The sequence below is a fragment of the Hyaena hyaena genome, unplaced genomic scaffold (assembly GCF_003009895.1).
Source record: "Hyaena hyaena isolate Hyena2069 unplaced genomic scaffold, ASM300989v1 scaffold_329, whole genome shotgun sequence".
Classification (NCBI taxonomy): Eukaryota; Metazoa; Chordata; class Mammalia; order Carnivora; family Hyaenidae; genus Hyaena; species Hyaena hyaena.
This window is the reverse complement of record NW_024080960.1, coordinates 950,821-976,267: the sequence shown is the minus strand read 5'-3', so window position 1 is coordinate 976,267 and position 25,447 is coordinate 950,821. Positions and strand designations below refer to the sequence as shown.

Here is a 25,447-nt window from a genome sequence, read left to right as displayed (position 1 = left end):
CCAATTAAAAGTATTCTGTTGGGGTAAAATTTTAACTGAAAATGTATGACATGAAGACTACCATTATAATGTTTTAATGTCCTCATTCCTAACTTTAGCTATTGATTTCTAAGCATTAATTCAATAATATCTACTGAAAGTAAACTACACAGTCCATAATAGTAAAAATAATAGCTATGTTGAGTTCTTATAATGTTCTGAACTCTATTAAGTGCTCTATGTACATTAACATATTTTTTGGAGATTATAAAATATAAAATACTGTGTGTCTAAATAGGACACCAAAAGCACAAGCGACAAAAGAAAAAAATACACAAAATGGACTTTATCAAAATTAAAAACCCCTGTGCTTTAAAGGACACCATTAAGAAAATGAAAAAGCAAGCCATAGAATGGGGGAGAATACTCACAAATCATATATCTGATAAGGAGCTTGTACTAAGAGTATATAAAATACTTTTACAGTCCAATAACAACCCACTGTAAAAATGTACAAAGCAATGAATAGACATTTCTTCAAAGATGATATACAAATGGCTAAATAAGCATATGAATAGAGGCCTGATAATTATTAGCTATCAAGGAAATGCAAATCAAGACCACAATGGATACTACTTCATACCCACCAGCATGATGATAATAAAGAAGACATGACATTTGAATTTCATTGTTTTTGTGTATCATGAAATACTTTTTACAGGACTTAAAAATGTAAAAATCATTCTTAGCACATGGTCATACAAAAACACAATGGATTTGGCTCATGTGTCATTGTTTGCCAACCTCCTAATCTAGTTGTACATTCTAAGTAATCACTTTACAGGAAAATATATTTAGAAAGACCTCCATTTTCTCCATAAGTTTCCTTTCAAAAATAAGTTGATCTTATTACTTACTTTTAACTTCTCTTTTAAAGCTTCTTTTTCTGCCATAATCCTTCTTAAGTCAGATAATGCAAGTTCTTTTTCCTTTTCCATAAGACTAATAAAATTATGGGAGACTGTGGTTTGGGTGGATTCTTGTCTTAGTGCACGTAACTGTTCCTGAGCCTTAAAGAATTAAAAGATATAAATAAAAAATGCTTTGGATATGCTCCCATGTGAAAAAAAAAAAAGGCAAACTACACACATGCTACCTTTGCTCTCGTCCCAAATCTAAACAAAATGAGTAAAGGGATTAAAATAATAAAAACAACAATTAAAAAAAAAATCAAAAAGACAAAGAGATTGAGAGGAAATGCAAGCTACAGAATTTTGGAAACCAGAGAGCAGATGGACTATTAGTAATTAAGCAAGCAGACTCAAGAAAGCGGAAATCCAAGCCAACAGTGGGGAAAGCCCAGAAATGAATCAATTTGCAGCTGGAGATTCCAAAAAAAGCTTCAAAAGTAAAAACAGCGTATTCAACTTAACCTCTTATTTTTTTTTAATGTTTTTTTTGTTTTTTTTTTTTTAATTTCTAGGAGAGAGAGAGACAGCGTGAGCAGGGGAGGGTCAGAGAGAGAGGGAGTCACAGACTGAAACAGGCTCCAGGCTCTGAGCTGGCAGTCAGCACAGAGCCCGATGCGGGGCTCGAACCCAGGAACCGCGAGATCATGACCTAAGCGAAAGTCGGATGCTTAACAGACTAAGCCACCCAGGCGCCCCTCAACTTAACCTTTTAACTTACATTTCCTTCTCCCTCTCTCAAAGTAGCAGTGGAATTTCATGGGAGATTGGTGTGGAGCAAATATACCAAATCATGGGTGCTACCCACTGTGTGACAGACTACTAACATGTCTGAATCCCAAGGATAAACTTGGCTCAGAGTCAGGCTAAGATCTGTTCCAGGTAATTTTAGAAGAGATTATCTCTAATAGACCTGACACATAGAACTGGAAAAGAGGAAGAATAAATATGAAAAAATAATAGAAATTTTTGCTTTAGGAAAAGGATGACAGTAATAGAAAATTCTAATTATGAAGGAGTATCACAAGGTACATATATTACAGTAATTTAAAAGATTTATACTGTTCCCTTAGAGTTAAACTGTTGGATATAATTTGTTGGCTTAATCAATTTCTTACTTCATTATATAAGACACTTAGTTTATCTCTTTCTGCTGTTAATAATTTAACATTGGACTGTATATCCTCCATATGTCTTTCAAATCTTTCCAGCATACGCTGAAGTTCATCTCTTTCTCTCATGATCAGATGAATTTCTGAGTTGTAATCACCCTGAAACACAATTTAAAAACAGAAGTTATCATTTGTTATAATTATCACCATATGGTTGTCACAGGATGCTGGTAATGACAGTGACTAAATAATGCTAACAGATCAAAAGCACACAATTTTTTGAGAACAGGAGATGAGAGTGCAGGCAGTATTGGGGCAAATCTCCTAGCCTTCAAATGCCCAGGAAGGGTCCCTAGTGCCAATGATACCACTTGATCAGGTCCCATCAGATGCTTCAGATGTCCTCCTGGAGTTGTTTATAACAGTAACAAGGAACTTGTTAGATATGCAAGTTCTGTAGGCCCACCCCAGACAGACTGAATCAGAAACTATGGACACAGGGCCCAGTAACTATGGCTTATCAAGCCCTCCATGTGATTCGCATGCAAGCTAACTACTGGGAACCACTAGATTACAACCCACTCCAGGGGAGGAACTAGGAGGGTATGTGTGTGCCTACTTACCCACTGCAAGTTAACTATTACAGCCTAGCATATTCCTCAGGGGTTTCTTTGGTGTTTTTTGTTTTGTTTTACTGAATCTAAGAACAGTTTCCCAGCCACACCAACCTCCCCACCTGTTCCAGTCCCAACCTATGTGAGGTCTATTTTTGCAGAGATAAATATAAATATTTCTACTGGGAGTATACATTAAGGATGTTCATCAAATAAGCAACTACTTCCAACATTTCTAAAACAGGATTAGGTTTATTGTTCTAGTCCAATTCAAAAGACCCACTATCTTCACAACTATAGTGGAAAATAAAGGTGGTAAATGTCAACTTGGAATCTAAGATATCTTAGCATTAATGTACTAATTGCAGAAGCCCCAGGTTGAGATAATCTGATAATCTGGTACACTGGAAAGCATTCTGATCTATGATATCAGTATCTACTGTGCACATAACCATGTCCAACATAGACTTGGTATCTGTAAGTACCCCTAACCTGCCACTTGGAAATAAGTTATCTTTTTGGTTAAGCAAGCAAAATCAAGGCATAATGGGTGAGATTAGTTATCTGGACACTTTAAAATGACATTTTATAGGACAAAAGCAGATTAGAGTTTGAGGACTTAATTAAGGCTTAGATAACTATAAGAGAAAATCTGTAACCTAACCATATCTACATAAAAATATCTTACAGAAAGGAGGTGGTTTGCATGGAGGAGGACACTTGTGGGGATGAGCACTGAGTGTTATGTGGAAACTAATTTGACAATAAACTATTTGTAAAAAATAAAAAATAAAAAAAATAAACGGAAACTTCTGTGAATAAAGATTTGACAGTCCTGCAGATGTGACCATTGAGCACTAAAACGAAGCAGAGCTGAGACTTGTATTGTCCCACTGCACTGGAGCCACACAGAGAGAGGGCCACAGCTAACAAAATTCAGCAGTACGGCAAAAGCCCAGAAGCGAGGGACTCATTTTGCACATCTCCCTGAGCTGCAAGCTTGGCAGAAGTGTCACTGCTCATGCAGCTTCTCCCCCAAAGCTAAGCTGAATATCTGGGGTGGGGTGGGAACTGGGGGTCTTGGTTATAAAGAAAGTTGGGACATTAAAAAAAAAAAAATTTGACAAGTCTATTTTTATTACTGTCTAGGTTTCAGCTTAAATGTGACTTTCTCTAAGGAGTCTTCGGATTGACCAATCTAAAATATTTATTTATTTATACATATACAAATTGTTTTAATTTGAGAGAGAGTACAAGCAGGGGATGGGGCAGAGAGAGAAAGAAAGAGAATCTTAAGAAGATTCCACATTCAGGGGCGCCTGGGTGGCTTAGTCGGTTAAGCGTCTGACTTTCGCTTGGGTCATGATCTCGCGGTTCGTGGGTTCGAGCCCCGCGTCGGGCTCTGTGCTGACTGCCAGCTCAGAGCCTGGAGCCTGTTTCACAGTCTGTGACTCCCTCTCTCTCTGACCCTCCCCTGCTCACGCTGTCTCTCTCTCTCCTAGAAATAAACAAAACATTTAAAAAAAAAAAAAAAAAGAAGATTCCACATTCAGCATAGAGCCCAACATGGGGCTTAATCCCACAACCCTGGGATCGTGATCTGAGCTGAAATGAAGAGTCAGATTCCCAACTGACTGAGCCATCCAAGTGTTCCTCCAATCTAATTTAGATCTCCCTGTATGTATTCTCAGAGCATTATGAAATCATCTTTTATCTTTTCTTCACTAACACTATAAATGAGCTTATAAAGTTACCAACATGATTATGTGTTTAGTACACATCTTTAGCACTAAAATGTAAGCTCCATGAGGGACACAGTAGTTGTCTGCTATTACCACATCTTCAGTGCCTAGCATGGTACTTGGTAAAATGTACGAATTCTCTAACATTAGTGACTGGCCTTTCCACCCCCTCCCCCCAATTTTTTATGTAAATTCTAGTTAGTTAACATACAGTGTAACATTGGTCTCAGGAGTAGAATTCAGTGATTCATCAATTACATATGACACCCTGTGCTCATCACAAGTCCCCTCCTTAATATCTATCACCCATTTAGCCCATCTCCCACTCATTTCCTTCCATCAACCCTCAGTTTGTTCTCTATTGTTAAGAGACTCTTATGGTTTGCTTCCCTCCTTTTTTCCCTTCCCATATATTCATCTGTTTTATTCCCTAAATTCCACATATGACTGAAATCATATTGTATTTGTCTTTTTCTGACTGACTTATTTTCCTTAGCATAATACACTCTAGTTCCATCCGTATTGTTGCAAATGGCAAGGTTTCATTCTTTTTGATGGCCGAATAATATTCCATTGTGTATATATATACATCTTCTTTATCCATTCATTTGGCCTTCTTAAGCAGGAACTCTAGCTCTTTTCTAAATATACCCTGTATGGACATAAATATGCAGATATTTATATTTGTGTTCATAAGTAATTGTTAATAACTCCCTTATACCACTTCATCGTTCCTACCACACACATATACAAGCTCATACACACACACATGCAAAATACTAAAGGCTATGAGCACAGTAACTATGTCTTCATCTCATGTCCAGTGCTTAGTTCATAGCTGGCACTCAGTATGTATCTGCTCAACTGAACCTAACTTTGTACCTAGACCTAATGTGCTTTGAATCAGCAAATAATAACATGAAATATCTACTAGGAACTAGGTGTTATGCTGGGCCCTAATGATCTCATGTAACCTTTATAAGAGGTTGAGCTACGTTCCCCACTTTGCAAATGAGGAAACGGGTTCCATGAAGTGAGGGAACTTGTCCAAGGTCATAACAACAGTTTGTGGAGTTGTAACTTCTATCAGGCCTCCAACTCTAAAACCCTTTCCACTACTACTATACCCAAAACTTACAACTGGAACCATAGTGAGTATGAGGTAAGAAGAGGCAGTGCCCACCCAACAAACAGCAGAGAATCAACAGGTGTATTTTTGACAAAGATCACTGATATTAAAAAGAACAATTTTTCCCCCGAGTTACTGCAATCCCAAGAAACTGTGCCTAACAGTATGCTGTAAAGCAGGAGTTGAAAACTCACAGCTTGAACCAAACTGGCTTCAGGGAGATCTTTGTTGTTTGCCATGTAGTTTCTAAACATATTGAAAATACCCACGTTGAGGTGCAGATGCACTCTCTAGTGCCCAGGAATCACAACTGTTTTACCCTCCACCCACTTCAGTCACTTACACACCCACGATTCCCGACCATTCTCCCAACTTACTATGAGAATTCCAAAATGCTCTGAATACTCTAACTTTCTAAACTTTAGAAAGTGAATTCTTTGAGTCAGATAACACTAGAACATTTTAAGAAAATAAGTTGAAGGGGATAAAAGTCTCTCCTAATACCAATATCTCTCATTTGTTTTTCAATTGTGAATCCCACTCAAGGAGTTAATGAAATCAAATCTTTAGGTTAAAAGCTTTGAGATATTTTCCTACTCAGTTTTATTTAATAAATACTTGATTAAACTAATCAACCATTTTGTGGAAGATTCTCCTACGCAATGAAGGTGATCAATTCAGGGATTTATTTTTTCTGAGCCTTAAGTATGTATGGGGCTTAAAAAACAACTCAGTAACACATAAATTAACTTACACAATATTTTCCCACCAATTCCCTCTGCTTGTAACAGACAACATAGATAGTGTTTCTAGTGACACCAGTAAATCAAATTCAGTCATTAGCCAATGGGGTTAAAAAATAGAGTCTAATCATAAAAACAATCCAAAACCATTTGACAATGGACACAGGATCTTCAGGAAAAAGATGATGAAACAAGTAAATTCAGCCAAGTCTGAATTTTTTAAACCCATTATCTTCATGTATATGTCACAATGACCTGATATTTTTAAATATTTGAAATGAAATGTTTTGAGTTTTAGCTTTACTCCCAACTACCCCTAATTTTATCTAGTGTGTAGATAATGTTAGCGTCATAAGCCTCCAGGACTCCTGTAGCTCCAAAGCTTAAAAAAAAAGGAAAAAAAAAAAAAAAGAAACACTTAATGAAGAATTCAAATTATACTCATAAAACACTGAAAATAACTGAGACCTAAAACAGAGTTACACAATTTTAATCTCTCATGAACCACGGTTAACTTTACCTAGTTTTAGATTAACAGCTTATAAATGTGGTTATAGTAGACAAATGGGATGATCTGCCTGACACTCATACCCTCTACCTTCCCTCTGCTGCATGGTTAACATGGAAGATGTCTGGTGTGTACAATGGGACCCACCTTCCTGACTAGTCCAAGGCTGGGAATAGTAGGAAGCCATGTTGTCTGCCATGTGGACAAAGCCATTTTGCTTTGAGAAAGAAAACGCAGCTGATAATAAGAGGAAAGGATAGAAAGAAAGGAAATGTCCAGTAGCATGAATTACTGGTTCCAGTTTCTGGAAGCCCAGATGTCCCTGCACTTACCCTATACATTTAATGAGCTATTCAATCTTTCCTTAATTTACAAAAATCAGTATGTTATACTTTGTTCTTAAGTAGTTTTCCTAATAAATGCAGTGTCCCTACAGTATAGGTCATGTAAGAAAACAAGAATCAAAATTAAGAAAAACTTTTAAAAAGCAAGTGTGAATAAAGTTATATTTAATACAATAACACCAGAAAAGTTTATTCATAAAAATTCACTCTTGCCTATTAATCATCTTTAAAAAGAGGTATTACCTTTTCTAGTGTTTTAAATATTGGAATTTTTTCACGTGTAGAATAATTTGTAGAACAAGATCTTCGCTGTATTATATGTTGGAGTCTTTCCAGCTCTTTCTTATAGAAATCTCGTTCTTCTTCTATACCTTTCAGAAATGTATCTAAACGAGAGGGTGACTTGTCACGACGTTTTATTCCATGTTCTAGCCTCATCCTTTCAACTTCCAGAGTAAGTTCTCTTTCTGTAAATTAGTTAAATAATAAAAGTGTTGGATATACATTTTACAATTAGCCAAATAAATTATATCAATAAGTTTTAGAATATAAGCTACTAAAAGTCATTTATTTTTGTATATCACCTGGTGCTCATCATGACAAGTGCACTCTTTAATCACCATCACTTATTTAACCCATTCTCCCACCCACCTCCTCTTGGTAATGATCAGTTTTTCTTTTTCTTTTAAAAGATTTTATTTTTAAGTAATCTCTACACCCAACATGGCGCTTGAACTCACAACTCCAAGATCAAGAATCTCATGCTCTTCTAAATGAGCCACCCAGACACCCCAAGAGTCTGTCTTGGTTTGCCTTTCTTTTTCCATTTGTTCATTTGTTTTATTTCTTAAATTCCACATATGAATGAAATCATATAGTATTTGTTTTTCTCTGACTTATTTCACTTAGCATAATATTCCCTAGCTCCACCCATGTTGTAAACAGCAAGATTTCATTCTTTTATATTCCATTGTATAGATACACCACCTCTTCTTTATTCACCAGTTAATAAACATTTGGGTTCTTTCCGTAATTTGGCTATTGTAGATAATGCTGCTATAAGCATCAGGGTGCATGTATCCCTTTGAATATTCTTGTATTCTTTGAGTAAATACTTAGTAGTATGATTGTTGGATTATAAGGTAGTTCTATTTTTAACTGTTTGAGGAAACTCCATACTGTTTTCTACAGTGGCTATACCAGTTTGCATTCCCACAAATAGTGCAAGAGGATTCCCCTTTCTCCACATCCTCACCAGCACCTGTTGTTTCTTGTGTTGTTGATTTTAGCCATTCTGACAGGTGTGAGATGGTATCTCATTGTAGTTTTAATTAACATTTTCCTGATGGTAAGTGATGATGCGCATCTTTTCTTTTTCTTAGTTTGAGAGAAAGAGGAGAAAGAGAAGAGTGCACGCATGACGGGATGGGGCAGAGAGGAGAGAGAGAATGCCAAGCAGACTCCACAACAACAGCTCAGAGCCTGATGTGGAGCTCAAACCCATGAACCATGAGATTATGACTTGAGCCAAAGTCAGACACTTAACCGACTGAGCCACTTAGGCACTCCTGATGAGCATCTTTTCATGTGTCTGTGGCCATCTATATGTCTTCCTTAGAAAGATGTCTATTCATGTCTTCTACCCACTTTTTAACTGGATTTTTTGTTTTCTGGGTGTTGAGTTTTGTAAATTCTTAATATATTTTGGATACTAACTCTACTAGATATGTCGTTTGCTAATATCTTCTCCCATTCCACAGGTTGCCTTTTAGTTTTGTTGATTGTTTCCTCTGCTATGGAGAAGTTTTTTTATTTTGATGTGGTCCCAATAGTTTATTTTTTCTTTTGCTTCCCTTGCCTCAGGAAACATATCAGGTGAGCATGTTTAAATGCCAATGGACAAAAACAGTACAGACTAAAATTATGGAAAGGAGACAATTAATATGTAAGGTTTTAAAATTAGAGATCCAGAAAACAGATGGAGGCAGTGGCCTTTCCTAAGAGACAGACTTCCATAGTTACAGGAGGGAAGATAAAGATGGACAATTTAAGATCTGGGGACAGGAAACTGACAGAAGGCTTCCCTGATGGCTTCCATTCTCTTAGGGAACCTGAAGATTGCCTACTCAGAATGGGAAGTGGAATGAGAGTCACAGGTTTATTGAACATGGAAAACATTTGAAATGTTTCCCGCAGACAGTAGGAAATCAAAGGGTAAGAAATATAGAGTAAGATTTCCATATATCACTGAATGTGCTGCTAAGGTTCAGGACCATCTAATTTACAGTACTATTGATGTGTCTGGTGCATACACATGCAGTGCTTAATTGTTCAAGTGTAAATGTATAGAGGGTAAATATTTGGGTTGACCTGTGCCTGGATTTTTGGCAGGGGGGTGCATTCGCCAACACAGAAAAACAGGGAGTTTCATATATCTGAAAGATCACACTGAAATGATAGGCCATAGCTAGCTATGAAAGGAAGTAAACTGCAAACTTCTATACACAGGTCTAAGCACTTTAAAGTATTAACCCATTTAGTCTTCACAAGAATCTTTTGGGTAGATGCCATCATTAACCCCACAGACAGGGAAACTAAGGCATAAAGAAGTTAGGTAATGTGCTCAAGGCTTACAGCCAGTAAGGAGAGAAGGGGTCAAATAGATTATCCACATGGATGCAAAAGAGCCTAGAATATAGCCTCTTCTTAACATAGCACTCTGGCCTTTTACTTCCAAAGACACATGGAGTTTCAGGGCAGCAGGCTTCTGCTCTTACCATTCCGTCTGCCTGGAAAACTCTGCCCCAAATCTTTATCTGGCTGGTGTCTTATCTCTGAGACCTTGGGTCAGTCCACCTTCTGGCGTATTTTCCCCCATTTTAATACCTCTTATCATCTCAAATTGGCATTTTCATTTAATCACTACTAAATTGTCTAACTAGAACAAAGAAAGGCTCCGCAAGAGCAGGAGCACTGTATATTTTGTTTACTATTATATATCCCAGTACCTGGAACAGAGCCTGGCACACAACAGGCTCATACACATTTGTTGAATGAATGAGTGAGTGGAAGAATTCTTATGTGTTTCCTAAACCAACTCATTTAGGGCTGGTATCTGGCAAAAAGTTACCCTACTGGGGGTGGAGCAGGGGGGTGGGAAATGAATGAACATGTTCTCTCAGGTGATAACAAGTGTATTTCTTTTCAAAGATTATGCACTTCAGTTTTTCACTATTTCATAAATTTTCCTCTTAGTCTTAATTCTATTATCTGCCTCAAAGAAGGATATACTTCTACTGGAAAATATTCAAGCAGGGTTCCCTGTACTAACTAGTCAAAATATAAAAGAATCCTGTAAGGTTGTTGAGGGACAGAGATTTTTTTTACTGTATTTACAGCACCTAGTAGGGTTTCTGGTATATAGCAAGCACTCCACAAATATTTATTGAATGAATGAAAGATAATCTACCAAGAAAAATAATACCTCAGGAGGTAATCACAATCACTTTTTAAGTTATTAACGTTTCATATTTTACCTGTAACTGCAAAACTTTCCATTTTTTTGTTAAGTCTTTGCTTTTCTTGCTCAAGCTGATGAACAACAGTTTCCAGGTCTGATTTTATAAGGAGTTCATCACTCAGTCTCTCCTTTTCTTTATGGCATAAGTTTAATTCCTGCAAATTTTAATACTACAATTAAGATTTCTAACAACTGTATAAAATATTATAGCATTTAAAATAGATGTTTTAGTAAGTACATTAAATTAAGAGTAATTGACATACACACAGACACACACTTTCAGTTAGTCAAATATACGGTTTCAACTAGTTAATTGTCAATTGTGGCTAAAAGGAGCATAAAACCCAAATATCAATAGTGCTCCTTTATGAGAGTTATTAAATTTTGTTTTCATTTGTTTAGCATACTGTTCTACTTTTTAACATGAATGAATTAAAGTTTTAAAACTTTACTTTTAAAGGAAGGCAGAACAAAGACATAGTGTTCTAAGACTATCATAAGTCTCAGTAACTATGCTGGTCATTCTCTCTGCCTCATCTGCACAGTGGGGATAAGATTGGTACCTGGACACAAGGATTCACTGGTGAGGATGCAACTAAGGATGTGAAGCACTCTGCAGTGTCTAGCACATGGCAAGTGCTTAATAAATATCAGCTATTAATTTCATTAGTATGTATCTTAAAAATACATAAATATAGCACTAATGGGAAAAATAAAAAAGGTCAGAAAATAACCACCGCATCTTACTGTCAGCCAATACTACTGAAACTTGGTCAGAGTTCTGAGACAAGTATCATGAATCACATTTGACTGTTTATAGTGTACATACAACAGTAGTGAACAAAAGCAAAAATCCCTACATGACATTGTTAGTAAAAACTAACATCACCAAAACATCTACTTTCTGTTTATTGACCTCATGAGAGAATTTCACAGTATCCATGAGACTCAAGAGTAGACAACATCTAGCAGGTTTAGTTAATTCAATTATTCAGTATTGACTTGAATACCTGTAGTTGAATAAAAAGGAAGCCACTGTGATTCACAGTGAGCATTTAAAAATCAACAAATACTCAAGCATCTACAATATGCCAGCACTTCACACTGGCTTCATGGAGTGGGATTTCATTTTCTAATTTGCTTTATGCCACCAGAACATTGCTGCTACACCGTATAAAGAGTATATATAATGAGAAAACTTGGAAATTAGTCTTAGTTTCTAATCATAGCAGAAACTCATCCAATTTAATGGCTATTAAAAAAATCCTCAATCATCTTTTGGGTGACCACCCAGGACTTTTAACCTGTAAGCAAGACATTCTGTCAGTTCTAGACTACAGAACTATATGCTATTTCTGGGTTTATGCTAGGATGATTATTACTTTTCTCATATGAAGACTACCAGAACAAATAATATCTAGGAAAATGGTTTACAATACTAAGCAAAGCTATTCAAAGAAGACTGAGTGTTTTGTTTTATCCTTAAGTAATCTCTACACCCAACCCAGGGCTCGAACTCACAACCCCATGATCAAGAGTTGCACACTTCACTGACTAAGCCAGCTAGGCACCCCAGGACTGAGTGTTTTTAATAAAGGCAACAATGTTTAAAGTAAGTTTAATGTTTTAATATTACTCAACTGACAAGTCATGAAGTAGTTAAAAGAATATTCCCAATAGATTTTCCAAGTTCGAATTTAACTTGCAATTTACAATATATGAAATTAAAGAATTATAAAAATATAAATGAAATGAAATACATCTATTCAAAGGAATATGACTCAGCCATAAAAAGGAAGTACTTGTTACAACAAGCACAAACCTTGAAAATACCGTGCTAAATGAAAGAAGCCAAACACAAACGGCCACATACTATATGATTCCGTTTCTACAAACTGTCCAGAATAGGAAAATCTATAGAAATAGAAAGTATATTAGTAGTTACCAGAGGCTGAGTAGAGGAAAATGGGGAGTGACTGCTAATGGGTATGATGTTTCTTTTTGGAGTGATGAAAATGTTATTACTAGAGCGAATATAGTGTGTAAATTACATCTATCAATTAAAAAAATATATGCAAAATAAAGCACATAAATTTTCTTACCAAAAATTCTTGGAATTTGACATGATATCTACTTACCAGTTGAAGTTTTGCCATTGTCTCTTCAAGATCCCGCATTTCAGAAAGCTTTCTTTTAATCTCTTTCTAGGAATAAAACACTTATTAAGTACAGACCTGAAAGTCAAGAATACTTATCACTAAGTCATGCTGCATATAAATAAGACCAAGTCATTTTTCAAGTAGTGTTCCTTCTCACCAGGGATATTTAGCTGTTTATTGTTGTTGTTTGGTTTTGTTTTAAAGTTTATTTATTTTGAGGGGCGCCTGGGTGGCTTAGTCGGTTAAGCGTCCGACTTTTGCTTAGGTCATGATCTCGCGGATCGTGGGTTCGAGCCCTGCATCGGGCTCTGTGCTGACTGCCAGCTCAGAGCCTGGAGCCTGTTTCAGAGTCTGTGTCTCCCTCTCTCTCTGACCCTCCCCTGTTCACGCTGTCTCTCTCTCTCTCTCCTAGAAATAAATAAAAAATTAAAAAAAATAAATAAAAAATAAAGTTTATTTATTTTGAGAGAGAGAGAGAGGGAGAGAGAGAGGGAGAGAGAGAAAGAGAGAGAGAGAGTATTCTAAGCAGGCTCCACACTGTCAGCACAGCACGGTGTCTGACACAGGGCTTGATCTCACTAATCATAGGATCATCACTTTAGCCAAAATGAAGAGTTGGAGGCTTAACCAACTGAGCCACCCACACACCCTGTGGCTTTAGCTAGTTTAAACTTCAATTTCAGTGAAGATGAGAAAAGTCCAGGATTCTCTTCAATTTCTTGGTATCCTGAATGCTTACAGGGAGCTATTTATAACATCTGAAACAAGAGGACCACTTAAAAACTATTTTGCCTGTACACTTATAGGGTCTTCCTTGAACCTTAATTTTGGAGTTCTTTTAGGGCATTGTCATTTCCTAATTTTTCTATCTCTCCAACTGCTACTGCCAATGTTAAAATATTTTGACCCAATAGGAATCTTTTGTGAGCCAAGCTGTGATTCTTGACCACTGCCAATGGGACTTGAGAAACTATGTTCAGTATGTTGTGTGCATGAGCATAGGATGCAGAAAAAGGCAGAAAGAGAGGAATGAGATACAGGACTGTTGCAATAAAACAGAGCCACAAAAACAAAATGAAAACTGTACTAATTATATTTTTCATTTTCTTTCTTTTTTAATTTTTTTTTTAGTAATTTCTACATCCAATGTGGGGCTTGAATTCATGATCCAGAGATTAAGAGTCAGAGGCTCTTCCAACTGGGCCAGCCAGGAGCCCTTATAGTCTTCATTTTCAAGACTCTTTTGGCTATTCTGGGTCTCTTGAGATTTTATAATTTTCTTGTTTCTATAAAAAAATGCCATTGGGATATGGATAGGGATTGTACTGAATCTGTAGATTGCTTTGAGTACTATGGATATGTAAGTAATATTAAGTCCTCCAATCCATGAACATAGTTTGTCTTTCTATTTATTTCTGTCTTCAATTCTTTTCAGCAATGTTTTAGTTTTCAGCATACAAGATTTTTTTTACCTTCTTAGATAAGTTTATTCCTAAATATTTTATTCTTTTTGATGCTATTGCAAATGGGATTATTTTCTTAATTTCCTTTTGGATTTTACTTGTTTGCATACTAAAACACACCTCATTTTTGTGCACTGATTTTGTATCCTGCAACTTTGTTAAATATATTAGTTCTAGTTTTCATGAAATCTTTAGGATTTTCTACATATAAGATCTGTTCATCCAGAAACATAATTTTATTTCTTTCTTTCCAATTTGGATGCCTTTTCTTTCTTTTTCTTGCTAACTGCTTTGGCTAGTAGTACTACGTTGAACAGAAGTGGTGAGAATGGGCATCCTTGCATTGTTCCTGGTCCTAGAGGAAAAGCTTTCAATCTTTCACCACTGGGTATGACATGAACTGTGAGCTTTTCAAATATGGCCTTCATTACGCTGAAGCATGTTCCTTTTAATCTACTAATTAGTGGAGATGACACTGTATAAAACTGATTTAGTGATGTAGAATACTGGTCCTCAAACTGGGTTACACCCATTCCTGGGATAACATGAAGAATTCCCAAAAATTAGGTAAAACTACTGTATACATGTAGTTATAGTGTATATGTACCTGGATATACAATCCTTTTTAAGAATTATCAACCTGAAAACCTGCAGATGGGTCTACATATCTCATGATTTCTCCTCTCCCACTTTCCCTCTCACAGCTGTTTTTCTCCCACTATTTTTTTTAACTGTATTTATTTTGAGATAGAGTGAGAAAGAGAGACATGGAAAGAGACAGAGAATCCCAGTTTCCGCACTGCCAGCGCAGAGCGTGATGTGGGGCTCGAACTCACAAACTGTGAGATCATGACCTGAGCCAAAACCAAACAGTTCGACACTTAAGTGACTGAGCCATCCAGGCACCCCCTCTCCCACTTTTTAAAGCAAAAGGAGGGGTGCCTGGGTGGCTCAGTCAGTTAAGCATCCAACTTCAGCTCAGGTCATGATCTCACAGTCTGCAAATTCGAGCCCTGCATTGGGGTCTGTGCTGACAGCTCAGAGCCTGGAGCCTGCTTCGGATTCTGTATCTCCCTCTCTCTCTGCCCCTTCCCCACTCACACGCTCTCTCTCTCTCAAAAACAAACATTAAAAAATAAAAAAATTTTAAGCAAAAGGATGCATCTAATGCTACACTATCTCAAAAATATGAAAAACTTTTGAAGCATCAGGCAAATAGAAAATCTGAAATTTATTAAAGATACATATTTATTAAGATATGCATTAATAAGACACATCTCATTAAGAGATATATTTCCAATAAAATCTTACTTTTTAATTTAGTATGTATTTATCCACATTTGTGCTGTATTTGTTACTCTGATCCAATAATTACTGATAATTATGGTGATAGCACTATTCAGAGGAAAATGTTAACACTTTGAACCTTGTAGTCAGAGGACATTTTTTTTTTTACTTTTTTTTATAGTTTATTTTTGAGACAGAGAGAGATAGCACGAGTGGGGGAGGGGCAGAGAGAGAAGCAGACACAGAATCTGAAACAGGCTCCAGGCTCTGAGCTATCAGCACAGAACCTGATGTGGGGCTTGAACACACAAACCGCGAGATCACGAACTGAGCCAAAGTTGGATGCTTAACCGACTGAGCCATCCAAGTGCCCCAGAGGATATTTTTTAAAATGAAAAATGTCAATAAATAAATAAAATAAAATATTTCAATTCATGTATTTTTTACTACAGAGATATTTGATAGGGTGATCATGAAAAGATATTCAAGCATAAATATGTTAAAAGAGGATAAAACTCTGTGGAAATTTCAAGAAAAAAGGGTCATTTAGATTCTACTAGCTATATTTAAAGGAACAATGAGACAGTTTTATGAGATCAATAGACTTGAAATTACATCCTTTGTATCTATTTATTAATTATTATTTTTAAAGATTTTATTTTTAAGTAATCTTTACACCCAATGTGGGGCTCGAACTCACAATCCTGAGATCAAGAGATGCACACTCCTCCACTGCACCAACCAGCCGCCCCCTTTTGTATCTATTTAAACTTAAAGATGAAAAATGTTAGCTACCAACTTAAAAGTATGCAAGGATATACACTGTTCAAAATATTTTTTTAAAGGTTCATGAGCACAAAATGACATAGAAGACAAACTTCCACAGCTCACTCACAAGACAGATAAAAGAACAGAGATGAAAATCTTGAAGGAAAATAGGACAAAGTCTAGAGAACTAGCCTGAAGCATGCTTCAGAAACACAGCCAAATTTAGAAAGTGGAAAAACTTGAATTACAAGACAAACAAATCAAAAGACCCAATCAGATATCAATGGGCTTAAGCTCACTATGTTCTAGACGAATTAACAAATGCTCCCACAACCTAGACATACCTTTGCTTCCCCAAGTTCTTTATCAGCAGTCTCAAGTACTTCTTCTTTATGTCTTTCCAACTGCTGTGCTAACTGGTCTATTTCAGTTAATTCTTGGCAGAGTTTTTCATTTTTGTTACTTAAATTAACAACTTCAGTAGTTACTGTTTCTTTGGTTTCCATAAGCTCCTGTATATGCTTCTCCAGGTCTTTATTAGCTTGCTGAAGAAAGTCAACCTAAATTGAATTTGTAATTCATAGGTATATGAATTGGGAAATTATCCTAAATACTTCAAATATATCCTTCAAATATAAATACTTCAAAAATATCCTAAATATTTCAAAATACTGTATTTTTTAAAATATTGAAAATTAAACCAGAGGTATTTTAAATTTGCAATCTTACACTGTTGATTCACAAAACTGACAATGTGTGGTTTAATACAAATATATAACCATTGGCATTCAATTTTTAAACATGGAAGGAAAGGAAAAGTAAAACATTTGTGTGAACTTTTTCTCAACAGAGAGTTCTACAATTATGACAAGAATATCACTACAATGATAATCTCACTCTGGACTGTGTTGTCCAATATAGTAGTCACCAACACCCACATGTGCATACTGTGGATAGTCAAAACTGAGGTGTGCTATAAATGTAAAACATACACAAGATTTCAAATACTTGGTACAAAAAAGAAAAAAAGGAAAATATGACAACATCAACATTAAAAATTTTTTTTAATTTTTTTTATTTATTTCTGAGAGAGAGACAGCGTGAACAGGGGAGGGTCAGAGAGAGAGGAAGATACACAATCAGAAGCAGGCTCCAGGCTCTGAGCTAGCTGTCAGCACAGAGTCCAATGAGGGGTTGAACCCACGAACTGTGAGATCATGAACTGAGCTGAAGCCGGACTCTTAACCGACTGAGCAATCCAGGTGCCCTGACAACATCAACATTTTACAACAATAATTACACACTGAAATTATATTTTGGATATACTGAGGTAAATGTATTATTAAAATTAATTTCATCTGTTTCTTCTTATTTTTTTAATCTAGTTACTAGAAAATTATATTATTTAATGTTTATTTTTGAGAGAGATAGAACAGATAGAACGCAAGCAGAGAGAGGGAGACACAGCATCTGAAGGAGGCTCCAGGCTCTGAGCTATCAGCACAGAGCTTGATACAGGATTTGAACCCATGGCCAGTGAGATCATGACCTGGGCTGAAGTTGGATGCTTAACCGAGTGAGCCACCCAGGCACTCCTAGGAAATTTTAAATTACATATGTGGCTCATAACTTATTTGTATTAGACAGTACTGCTCTAGGGCTACTGCTGATATTCATGACTTACTCTATTCTGGTTCTGGTCCAGTCAGAATTTCTAAATTTCTAAAGGTGAGGTAACATGCTTTATGGAACTCTCCTGTTCTTTTACTCTTAGGTCAGACACATGGCAAGGGAATCTATTACATGTTTAATTTTTGGATTTCCTTTTTAAAATCTTTTTGACATTTATAAATTTATAAAGAAATATAAAAATTTCAAAAATAAAGAAAATTCTTCAAAAGAGTATCTTCTATTTTTCAAAAAGAGTATCTCGTCACACAAAGATAAACTGCTAGTATATTTTAGTGTATTCTCTTCCAGTGTCATACACACATTTTTAAAAACGAAACTCAAGATCACATTGTATCTATGGTTTATTCTCCTCCTTTAAATTTTTGTTAATGTTTATTTATTTTGAGAGAATGAGAGAGAGTGTGCTAGCAGAGTAAGGGCAGAGAGAAAGGGAGAGAGAAAGAATCCCGAGTAGGCTCGAACTCACAAACCGGGAGATCATGACCTGAGCTGAAACCAAGAGTCAGATGCTTAACCGACTGAGCCACTCAGCCATGCCTATTCTCCTCTTTTAAATATTTAACATTATGGTATATATATTTTCCTGGCTCATTAAATATTTTTTAAAACATGATTTTTAATAGCTGCATCCTATTTTTGGATAGTTTGGCTCTATCAAATTTTTTCCACTGCAAATAATACACTAGTAAACAACTCTCACTTTTACAAATCCATGGACTGTCAGAAACACTTAACAATCATATATACACAATGAAATAATTAATAAATGTCATTACCTGAATATTTAAATGAGCAATAAGCTTTTCATTCGTTTTGTTTCTAGTCTCCAGAGAGAGAACATCAGGGGAGCGGCCACTGTCCAATGCAACTGACAGTCGTTCTATCTCTCGTTCTCTTAGCTCAATCTGAAGACAAAAGGTCATGCTATCATTTTAAAAAATTTGCTTTAAACTGAAATAATTAAGGCTGGACACTTCTTTGGATATACTTCCATTTCTCTTATGTGTCACCATGTATACAAGAGATTAACACTCCTATATGTATCCACATGAATATGGGATTATAAAATGCATATAAACAGAGCAAAAATAAACAGAGAAAATGTCAAAATAAGATTGTCAACAAAGCTTTTATAAGTATTTCTATTGAATAGATTCTTCCTAATTAATTTTAATTTTTGTTTTTCCCCCTCCTCCAAGATTAGGCAATGTTTACATAAAAAGAAATGACTGAGTACTAGAACAGCATCTGAGCAACTTCAGTACCTAGTGGAATAAACATAGAATAAATGAATAAATGTAGCACAGAAAGAAGTGCTACTGACACTCAATATTAAAAAGGATAGGAATTTGGGGTGAGTTTAATTAATTAACTATTATTTAGAAAACAACACACACAAAATCACAGAGATCACCATCAACCATGAAATCACACTTACATGCACGAATTTGGAAACACAGACATACACATTTACAGTCTTGTATTTTTTCAAAAAAACATGAAAACTATAAAACCAAGCACTCAATTCAACAATATTGAACACAATTCTAGGTAAATGAAGATGAATAAAACATTGTTTCCAACTTTCAGGAACACAGTTTTACCAGGAAAACTAGCAAGTAAAATAATAATTGCTGTATAATATGTTGTTCAATGGTAGAATAAATAGGTATATGACACCAAAGTGATTAAGAGAATAAACTGATTTACTTTCCATGATATAACCATATTCCTACGGAAATTAGTGAAGGCTTTATCAAATACATATGCCCAAAAAGGTTATAAATTATGCTGTGAAGAGAAAGAAGAAAGGAAGAATGTTCCAGGCAGTGTCACAGAAACATAAAGCCATACAGTATGATTGAAAGAGCAGAAATGGCTCAGTAAGACTGGATTGTAATGTGCAAGCGAACTTACGGTTGGGTCTGAAGAATCAGGCAGGAACTAATTATAAGTACTGAATACTGAATACTTTGCTAAGGAGAAAGACTGTTCTGCACTAAAAGATGATTAAGAATAAAATCAGAGGCAGGGAGACCTTTTGGAGGAATGAACGAGAGATGAATAAGGTGTAGAATAAGCAGTGAGATAAGTTAGAGCAGAAGTACTTTATCTTACTAGATAAGTAAGTTTACAAAGTACTTAGAAGTGACAATTTGGTGAGTGGTAAGCAAAGGGAAGAGAATGAGATCTAGAAAGATGAGAGAATGTTGGCCTGGGCAGATGGTGATGCCACCAACCAATGTAGAGAATACAGGATAAAAAACAGATTTGAGGCAGAAGATAACACGTTCAGTACCAGGCATATGGTACAAAGAACTTTCATCCAAGTGGAAATTTCCAGTATAAAATTGGACACATAGGTCTGGACCTCTGCAGAGATTTGAGCCAGAAAGATTGGGAAGTTATCAACATAAAGAGAATATTTTAAGAGAGTAGATGAGACCTTCTGAGAAAATACACAAGGAAAGATGAAGGAGCCAAAGACAGAATCCTGAAAAACAATACTATTTCAGGGAACAGGCAGAGGAAAAAAGCAAAGACGAAATTATAAGAGATTTAAAAAAAAAAAAGGAGGGGACGGGGCACCTGGGTGGCTTAGTCGGTTAAACGACCGACTTCGGCTCAGGTCATGATTTCATGGTTCGTGGGTTCAAGCCCCTCGTAAGGCTCTGTGCTGACAGCTAGCTCAGAGTCTGGAGCCTGTTTCAGATTCTGTGTCTCCCTCTCTCTCTGACCCTCCCCTGCTCACACTGTCTCTCTCTCTCTCTCTCTCAGAAATAAAAAACATTAAAAAATTTTAAAAAATTAAAAAAAGGGAAAACTCAAAGAAAATGAAGTCATGAAAAGGTTTCAAAGAGAAGTTATCAATAATGTCAAATATTACAAAGGGGTCAAGAAAATAGAGACTAAAAGTGTCCTTTTGGATCTAGCAATTAATGTCACTGGTGTCATTACTAAACCCATTTATGTAATGGGAAGCAGAAGCCAGAACGCACCAGGAAGCAGGCGGTGAAGAAGTGGAGACAGAAGAGTAAGATAGTCTTTAGAGAAGTTTACATAAGGGAGGAGATGGCATTAGCAAAAGGGAGAGAGAGTTAAAGGAGACCTTTTTAAAAAAAATTACTATTATTATTAATGTTTTAATTTATTTATTTTGAGAGACAGAGAGAGCATGAGTGGGCAGGGGCAGAGAGAGAGAGGAAGAGACAGAATCCCAAGCAGGCTCTGTACTGTCAGCATGGAGCCCAATGTGGAGCTTGAACTTGCAAACCGTGAGATCATGGCCTTAGTCAAAATCAAGAGTTGGACACTTAACTGACTGAGCCACTCAGATTCTCCTAAAGGAGATCTTTTTAAGGGATGTTAGTAATGACCATGATAACACCTCCCTCTAGGACTGTTAGGAAAATTAAAAGCATTACTAGCTGTAAAGTGACCATATATGAGTTTGTTAAAGAAAAAAGGAAAAAGTGATTAAAGCAAAATATGAAGGGAGGAAATAGAGCCAAGCACACAGGTAGTCTTCCAAATAGGAAGAATACCACACTACTCATTAAGTCTCGAGAACCTGAGCATGAACACTGATAATTATTTTATTTTTTAAAAATGTTTCTTTATTTATGGGGGAGTGGGGAAAGAAACAGTCAGTGGGGGAGGCGCAGAGATAGAGAGGGAGAAAGACAATCCTAAGCAAACTCCACGCTGTCAGCACAGAGTCCAATGCGAGGCTTGAACCCACAAACTGTGAGATCATGACCTGAGCTGAAATCAAGAGTTGAACATTAAATCAACTGAGCCATCCAGGTACCCCAACATTGCTAATTTTAAAGATAGAGACAGGAAGTTGAGACAAGGTGGTATCTCGATAACAAGGGTATTTATTATAGATTGGGTGAAAGAGCTTGGGGAGAACAGCAACATTTGGAATATAGTCTGATAAAACAGAATGAACTCAAGCAAAAAAAAAAAAAAGCAAAAAAGACAGGCAGCAGAGTGGATTCAATTAAGATTGATAACCACAATAAATTGATGGTTTCAATCAGAATGGTCAGGTTATTTTCTCCAAACACCTCAGCCACCTCACAAAGATGATAAAGACTGGTCAGCTATGTTCATAAAGTACTTAGAAAAAAATGTGATGAAGTATGATTATAAATTAAAAAATGATAACATTCAACTGTGAAAATATCAAATATGGACAAGTTGTATCTCTTTCCATATAGTAAGTTTTTTGGTTGACATTATCACTATCGTTTTTTACTCCATTTTTATCTGAATAATCTTCAAAGTACTTTATAAACTTAACAGTTATACCAAACATAAGTTACGTCTATATTTGTATGTGCAGATCACTTCACTCCAAAAAAATAGTCATGTACAGAAAATGAAAAACATGTTACCCAATTTAAGCTTCAGTAAGCACATTAAGAAAGCCTGTAATTACACAAATCAGAATTTAGCCAAAATACCAACAGAAGTTATAAAAGAACAAAGCTTATTATGGTTATGACCTAACCCTGCAATATTAATTCCCCAGCTTCTTTAGAAAACTGTTTTACTAGCTCTTACAGAGAATATACAACAAAAAATATGGTACCACTCTCAAAATGACTTCTTTTCAAAATGACAAAATCTATAGTAAGAGCAAAAAAATTATGTAAGATACTACTTTAAAGCATAATGCACTTCAATAAAATATCTCCCAAGATGGAAACAATAAAATAAAATATCTGGGGAGATAAGAGGACTTACCTAAAAAAAAAAAAAAAAACAAAAACCCAAAAAAACTACTATTTACCTCAATGCATAATGAAGGGACTGAACTGTTTGTTCTAAAGCCACCTAAGCCACTCTAGCTACTATTATTATTAACAAATTGGTAGGAAAGATAAAAGCTGTATAAAAACTCAGTATCAGTAATCCCAAATATAAACCAATTTTATTCATAATCACAGCATACCCATCCCAACAATGCAACCATGCATCCCTACCATGCAAGCATATAAAAATCCTACCTGCTGGTTATAATCTCTCAGTTCACTTTCCATCACTGCTAACTTTTCTTTTAACTGGTGGACTTCCTCTTGAAGTTCTTGAATTCTGAAACACATTTATAACTACTGCCAATATAGTTTTGTTAAGAAATACAAAATAACAAGAAATGAAACTAGATGTGTTCCCCTACAAATTCTCTACTTTCTATTTCTCAATAAGGTGTGAAGTGCTGTGCCAAAGGGTTCCTAAGCACAATATAAGCAGAGTACATTAGCTTGAAGATTTAATTTCACATTCTAAGAATGGATAAAAAAAAACCCTGAGTGGTAAATAATTTGAAACTCAGATACATTATGCCTACTATTGCATTCTGACCTTTAAAACTCTTTGAGGGGGCGCCTTGGTGGCTCAGTCAGTTGGGCGACCGACTTCAGCTCAGGTCGTGATCTCATGGTCTGGGTATGTAGGTTCAAGCCTCATGTTGGGCTCTGGGCTGACAGCTCAGAGCCTGGAGCCTGCTTCAGACTGTATGTCTCCCTCACTCTCTGCTCTCTCCAGGGCACACACTGTCTCTCTCTCAAAAATAAACAAACATAAAAACAAAAAAACAAAAAAAGCTCTCTGAGGTACTGCTGTCAATTCTTAGGTTCAAGAAACTAGAGGGTGTAGTCTAGAATTCACAACATTATTAAGTGAAATAAGGAATCAAAGTGTGTTTTCTAAATGACCCTGTATTTTCTAATGAACTACCCTGCAATCCTGGAGAAGAAAAATATTGAGAAATACTACAATTTACCAAGTAGCTACAGCAAAAATCTACTGCTTTCTGGAACTTATTAATTCTAACAAAATCAAGATTTGTCCAAATTATCTAATTGTACAAACTGCTCAAATGTATTTATACTACATCAAATTTTGCCAAACATTAACATAAGTATGACATAACCACTTTCATACTGGAAAAATAAAGCCTGAAACCAGTTCAGCTTTTAAGAGAGATTTTCCATGGACTAGAGTCAGTGAGGCTGGAAATACCCGGTCCCTGCTGTTACTGGAACCAACTTTTCCTACTTATCTAGGGTTAGAAGAGTATGTATGCAATTGCACTCATATATATTGCACATGAATAACTCTGCATACAGACTATGTATATGTGCAAATAAAAACAAGATCTTTAAGAGACTAATGCCACCCATGATGGTCTGATAGAAAAGAAAGATTTTAAAGAGTAAAAGATAACAAAAAATGACATCTATGTAGACCAAAAGCCTCCTTAAATATACTAACATGCTGTCTGAGAAGTCCTAGATTACAACTGTAACAGAAAAATAAAACACTTCACAATTAAGTTCAGATAATTATAAATTTAGTTATGTAACACCAAGTGAGAATAACTAAGAGATCCTAATCAGTATCTCAAGTAATTTTCCTTTGGACTGTTATATTGAGATTAATAAAGTGAAAAAACTCCTCCATATTCTTTACATAACCTAAAAAATAGTTATCTGCACTAACCACTTCTACTAGTGTAGTATGTATTTTAGAATGTGTCTCCAGCTATGACCATAGAGACTGTCACTAGTGCTCTTTTGCTCCTTTGAACCCCTTATTATTTTCCTAATGGCATTCTATGTATTTCTCATCTCATTTTTGCTGTTAGAATATAAGCTTCTTGAAAGCAGCAATACCATCTTACTCATCTTTACATCCCCAGAATACTTACATTGTGCTTTTCTCAGTTTAATGAAGTTTAATTAAAATAGAATTTATATCTGATTCTAATATAAGGAAAAACCAACACATAGAGCTAGAGAATCATGAAGCAAGAATTTCAAAGCCAGTTACAAATCTATCATGTTCATTGGCATTTGACATAATCTGAAGTAATAAAGACTCCTATAAAAGATGAATTGGGCAATGAAACTAAACATTAAAGCAACTCTACTAAAATAGGTTCTAGATGGCAGTAAATTATTTTAAAGCAGATATGAACAGAAACATCAGATTTATGATCTATTTGAGATCAAAGTTCAAAACAAATAAAAACATTTTATATTCAGGATACATTTAGAAAGTACTTCTTGAGTACTTACACAAAATTCTGTACTAGGCCCTGGAGTCAAGAGGTCAAGAAGACTGAAGCTCTATCATCAGGAAACTTATAGTTAATCAAATTGATTAACTGAAATTAGCAAAAAAGTATTTAATGCACCTGTTATCAGCCACTTGCAGGAGGTCTGCGATGTAAGGGTCATCTGGCTGTGGAACTGGATATGAACTGACTTCAGAGGGAGGGACTGGTTCATCTATCTGCATACGCTGGCGCCTGAAAGCAATACTTCTTTTCTTGCCACCTAAAAACAAATGTGTACTTCAAAAACATTTAAAAGAAACAAAACATTGTCTTAGAATTAAATATTC

At 35.8% G+C, this 25,447-nt stretch overlaps 1 protein-coding gene across 2 annotated transcripts in view; it reads right to left on the bottom strand.

The window, feature by feature from the left end:
* Positions 1-25,447, bottom strand: part of CEP135 (centrosomal protein 135) — an 82,591-nt gene that overhangs the window by 47,551 nt on the left and 9,593 nt on the right. For both annotated transcript variants that reach the window (XM_039249059.1, XM_039249060.1), the window contains exons 5-13: positions 25,239-25,380; positions 23,047-23,131; positions 18,805-18,933; positions 16,681-16,896; positions 12,798-12,863; positions 10,676-10,814; positions 7,383-7,606; positions 2,066-2,218; positions 897-1,049 (exon numbers count right to left, since the gene is read on the bottom strand). In XM_039249059.1, coding sequence (XP_039104990.1) covers positions 897-1,049; positions 2,066-2,218; positions 7,383-7,606; positions 10,676-10,814; positions 12,798-12,863; positions 16,681-16,896; positions 18,805-18,933; positions 23,047-23,131; positions 25,239-25,380 — 1,307 coding nt within the window. The remainder of the gene's footprint in view (positions 1-896; positions 1,050-2,065; positions 2,219-7,382; positions 7,607-10,675; positions 10,815-12,797; positions 12,864-16,680; positions 16,897-18,804; positions 18,934-23,046; positions 23,132-25,238; positions 25,381-25,447) is intronic.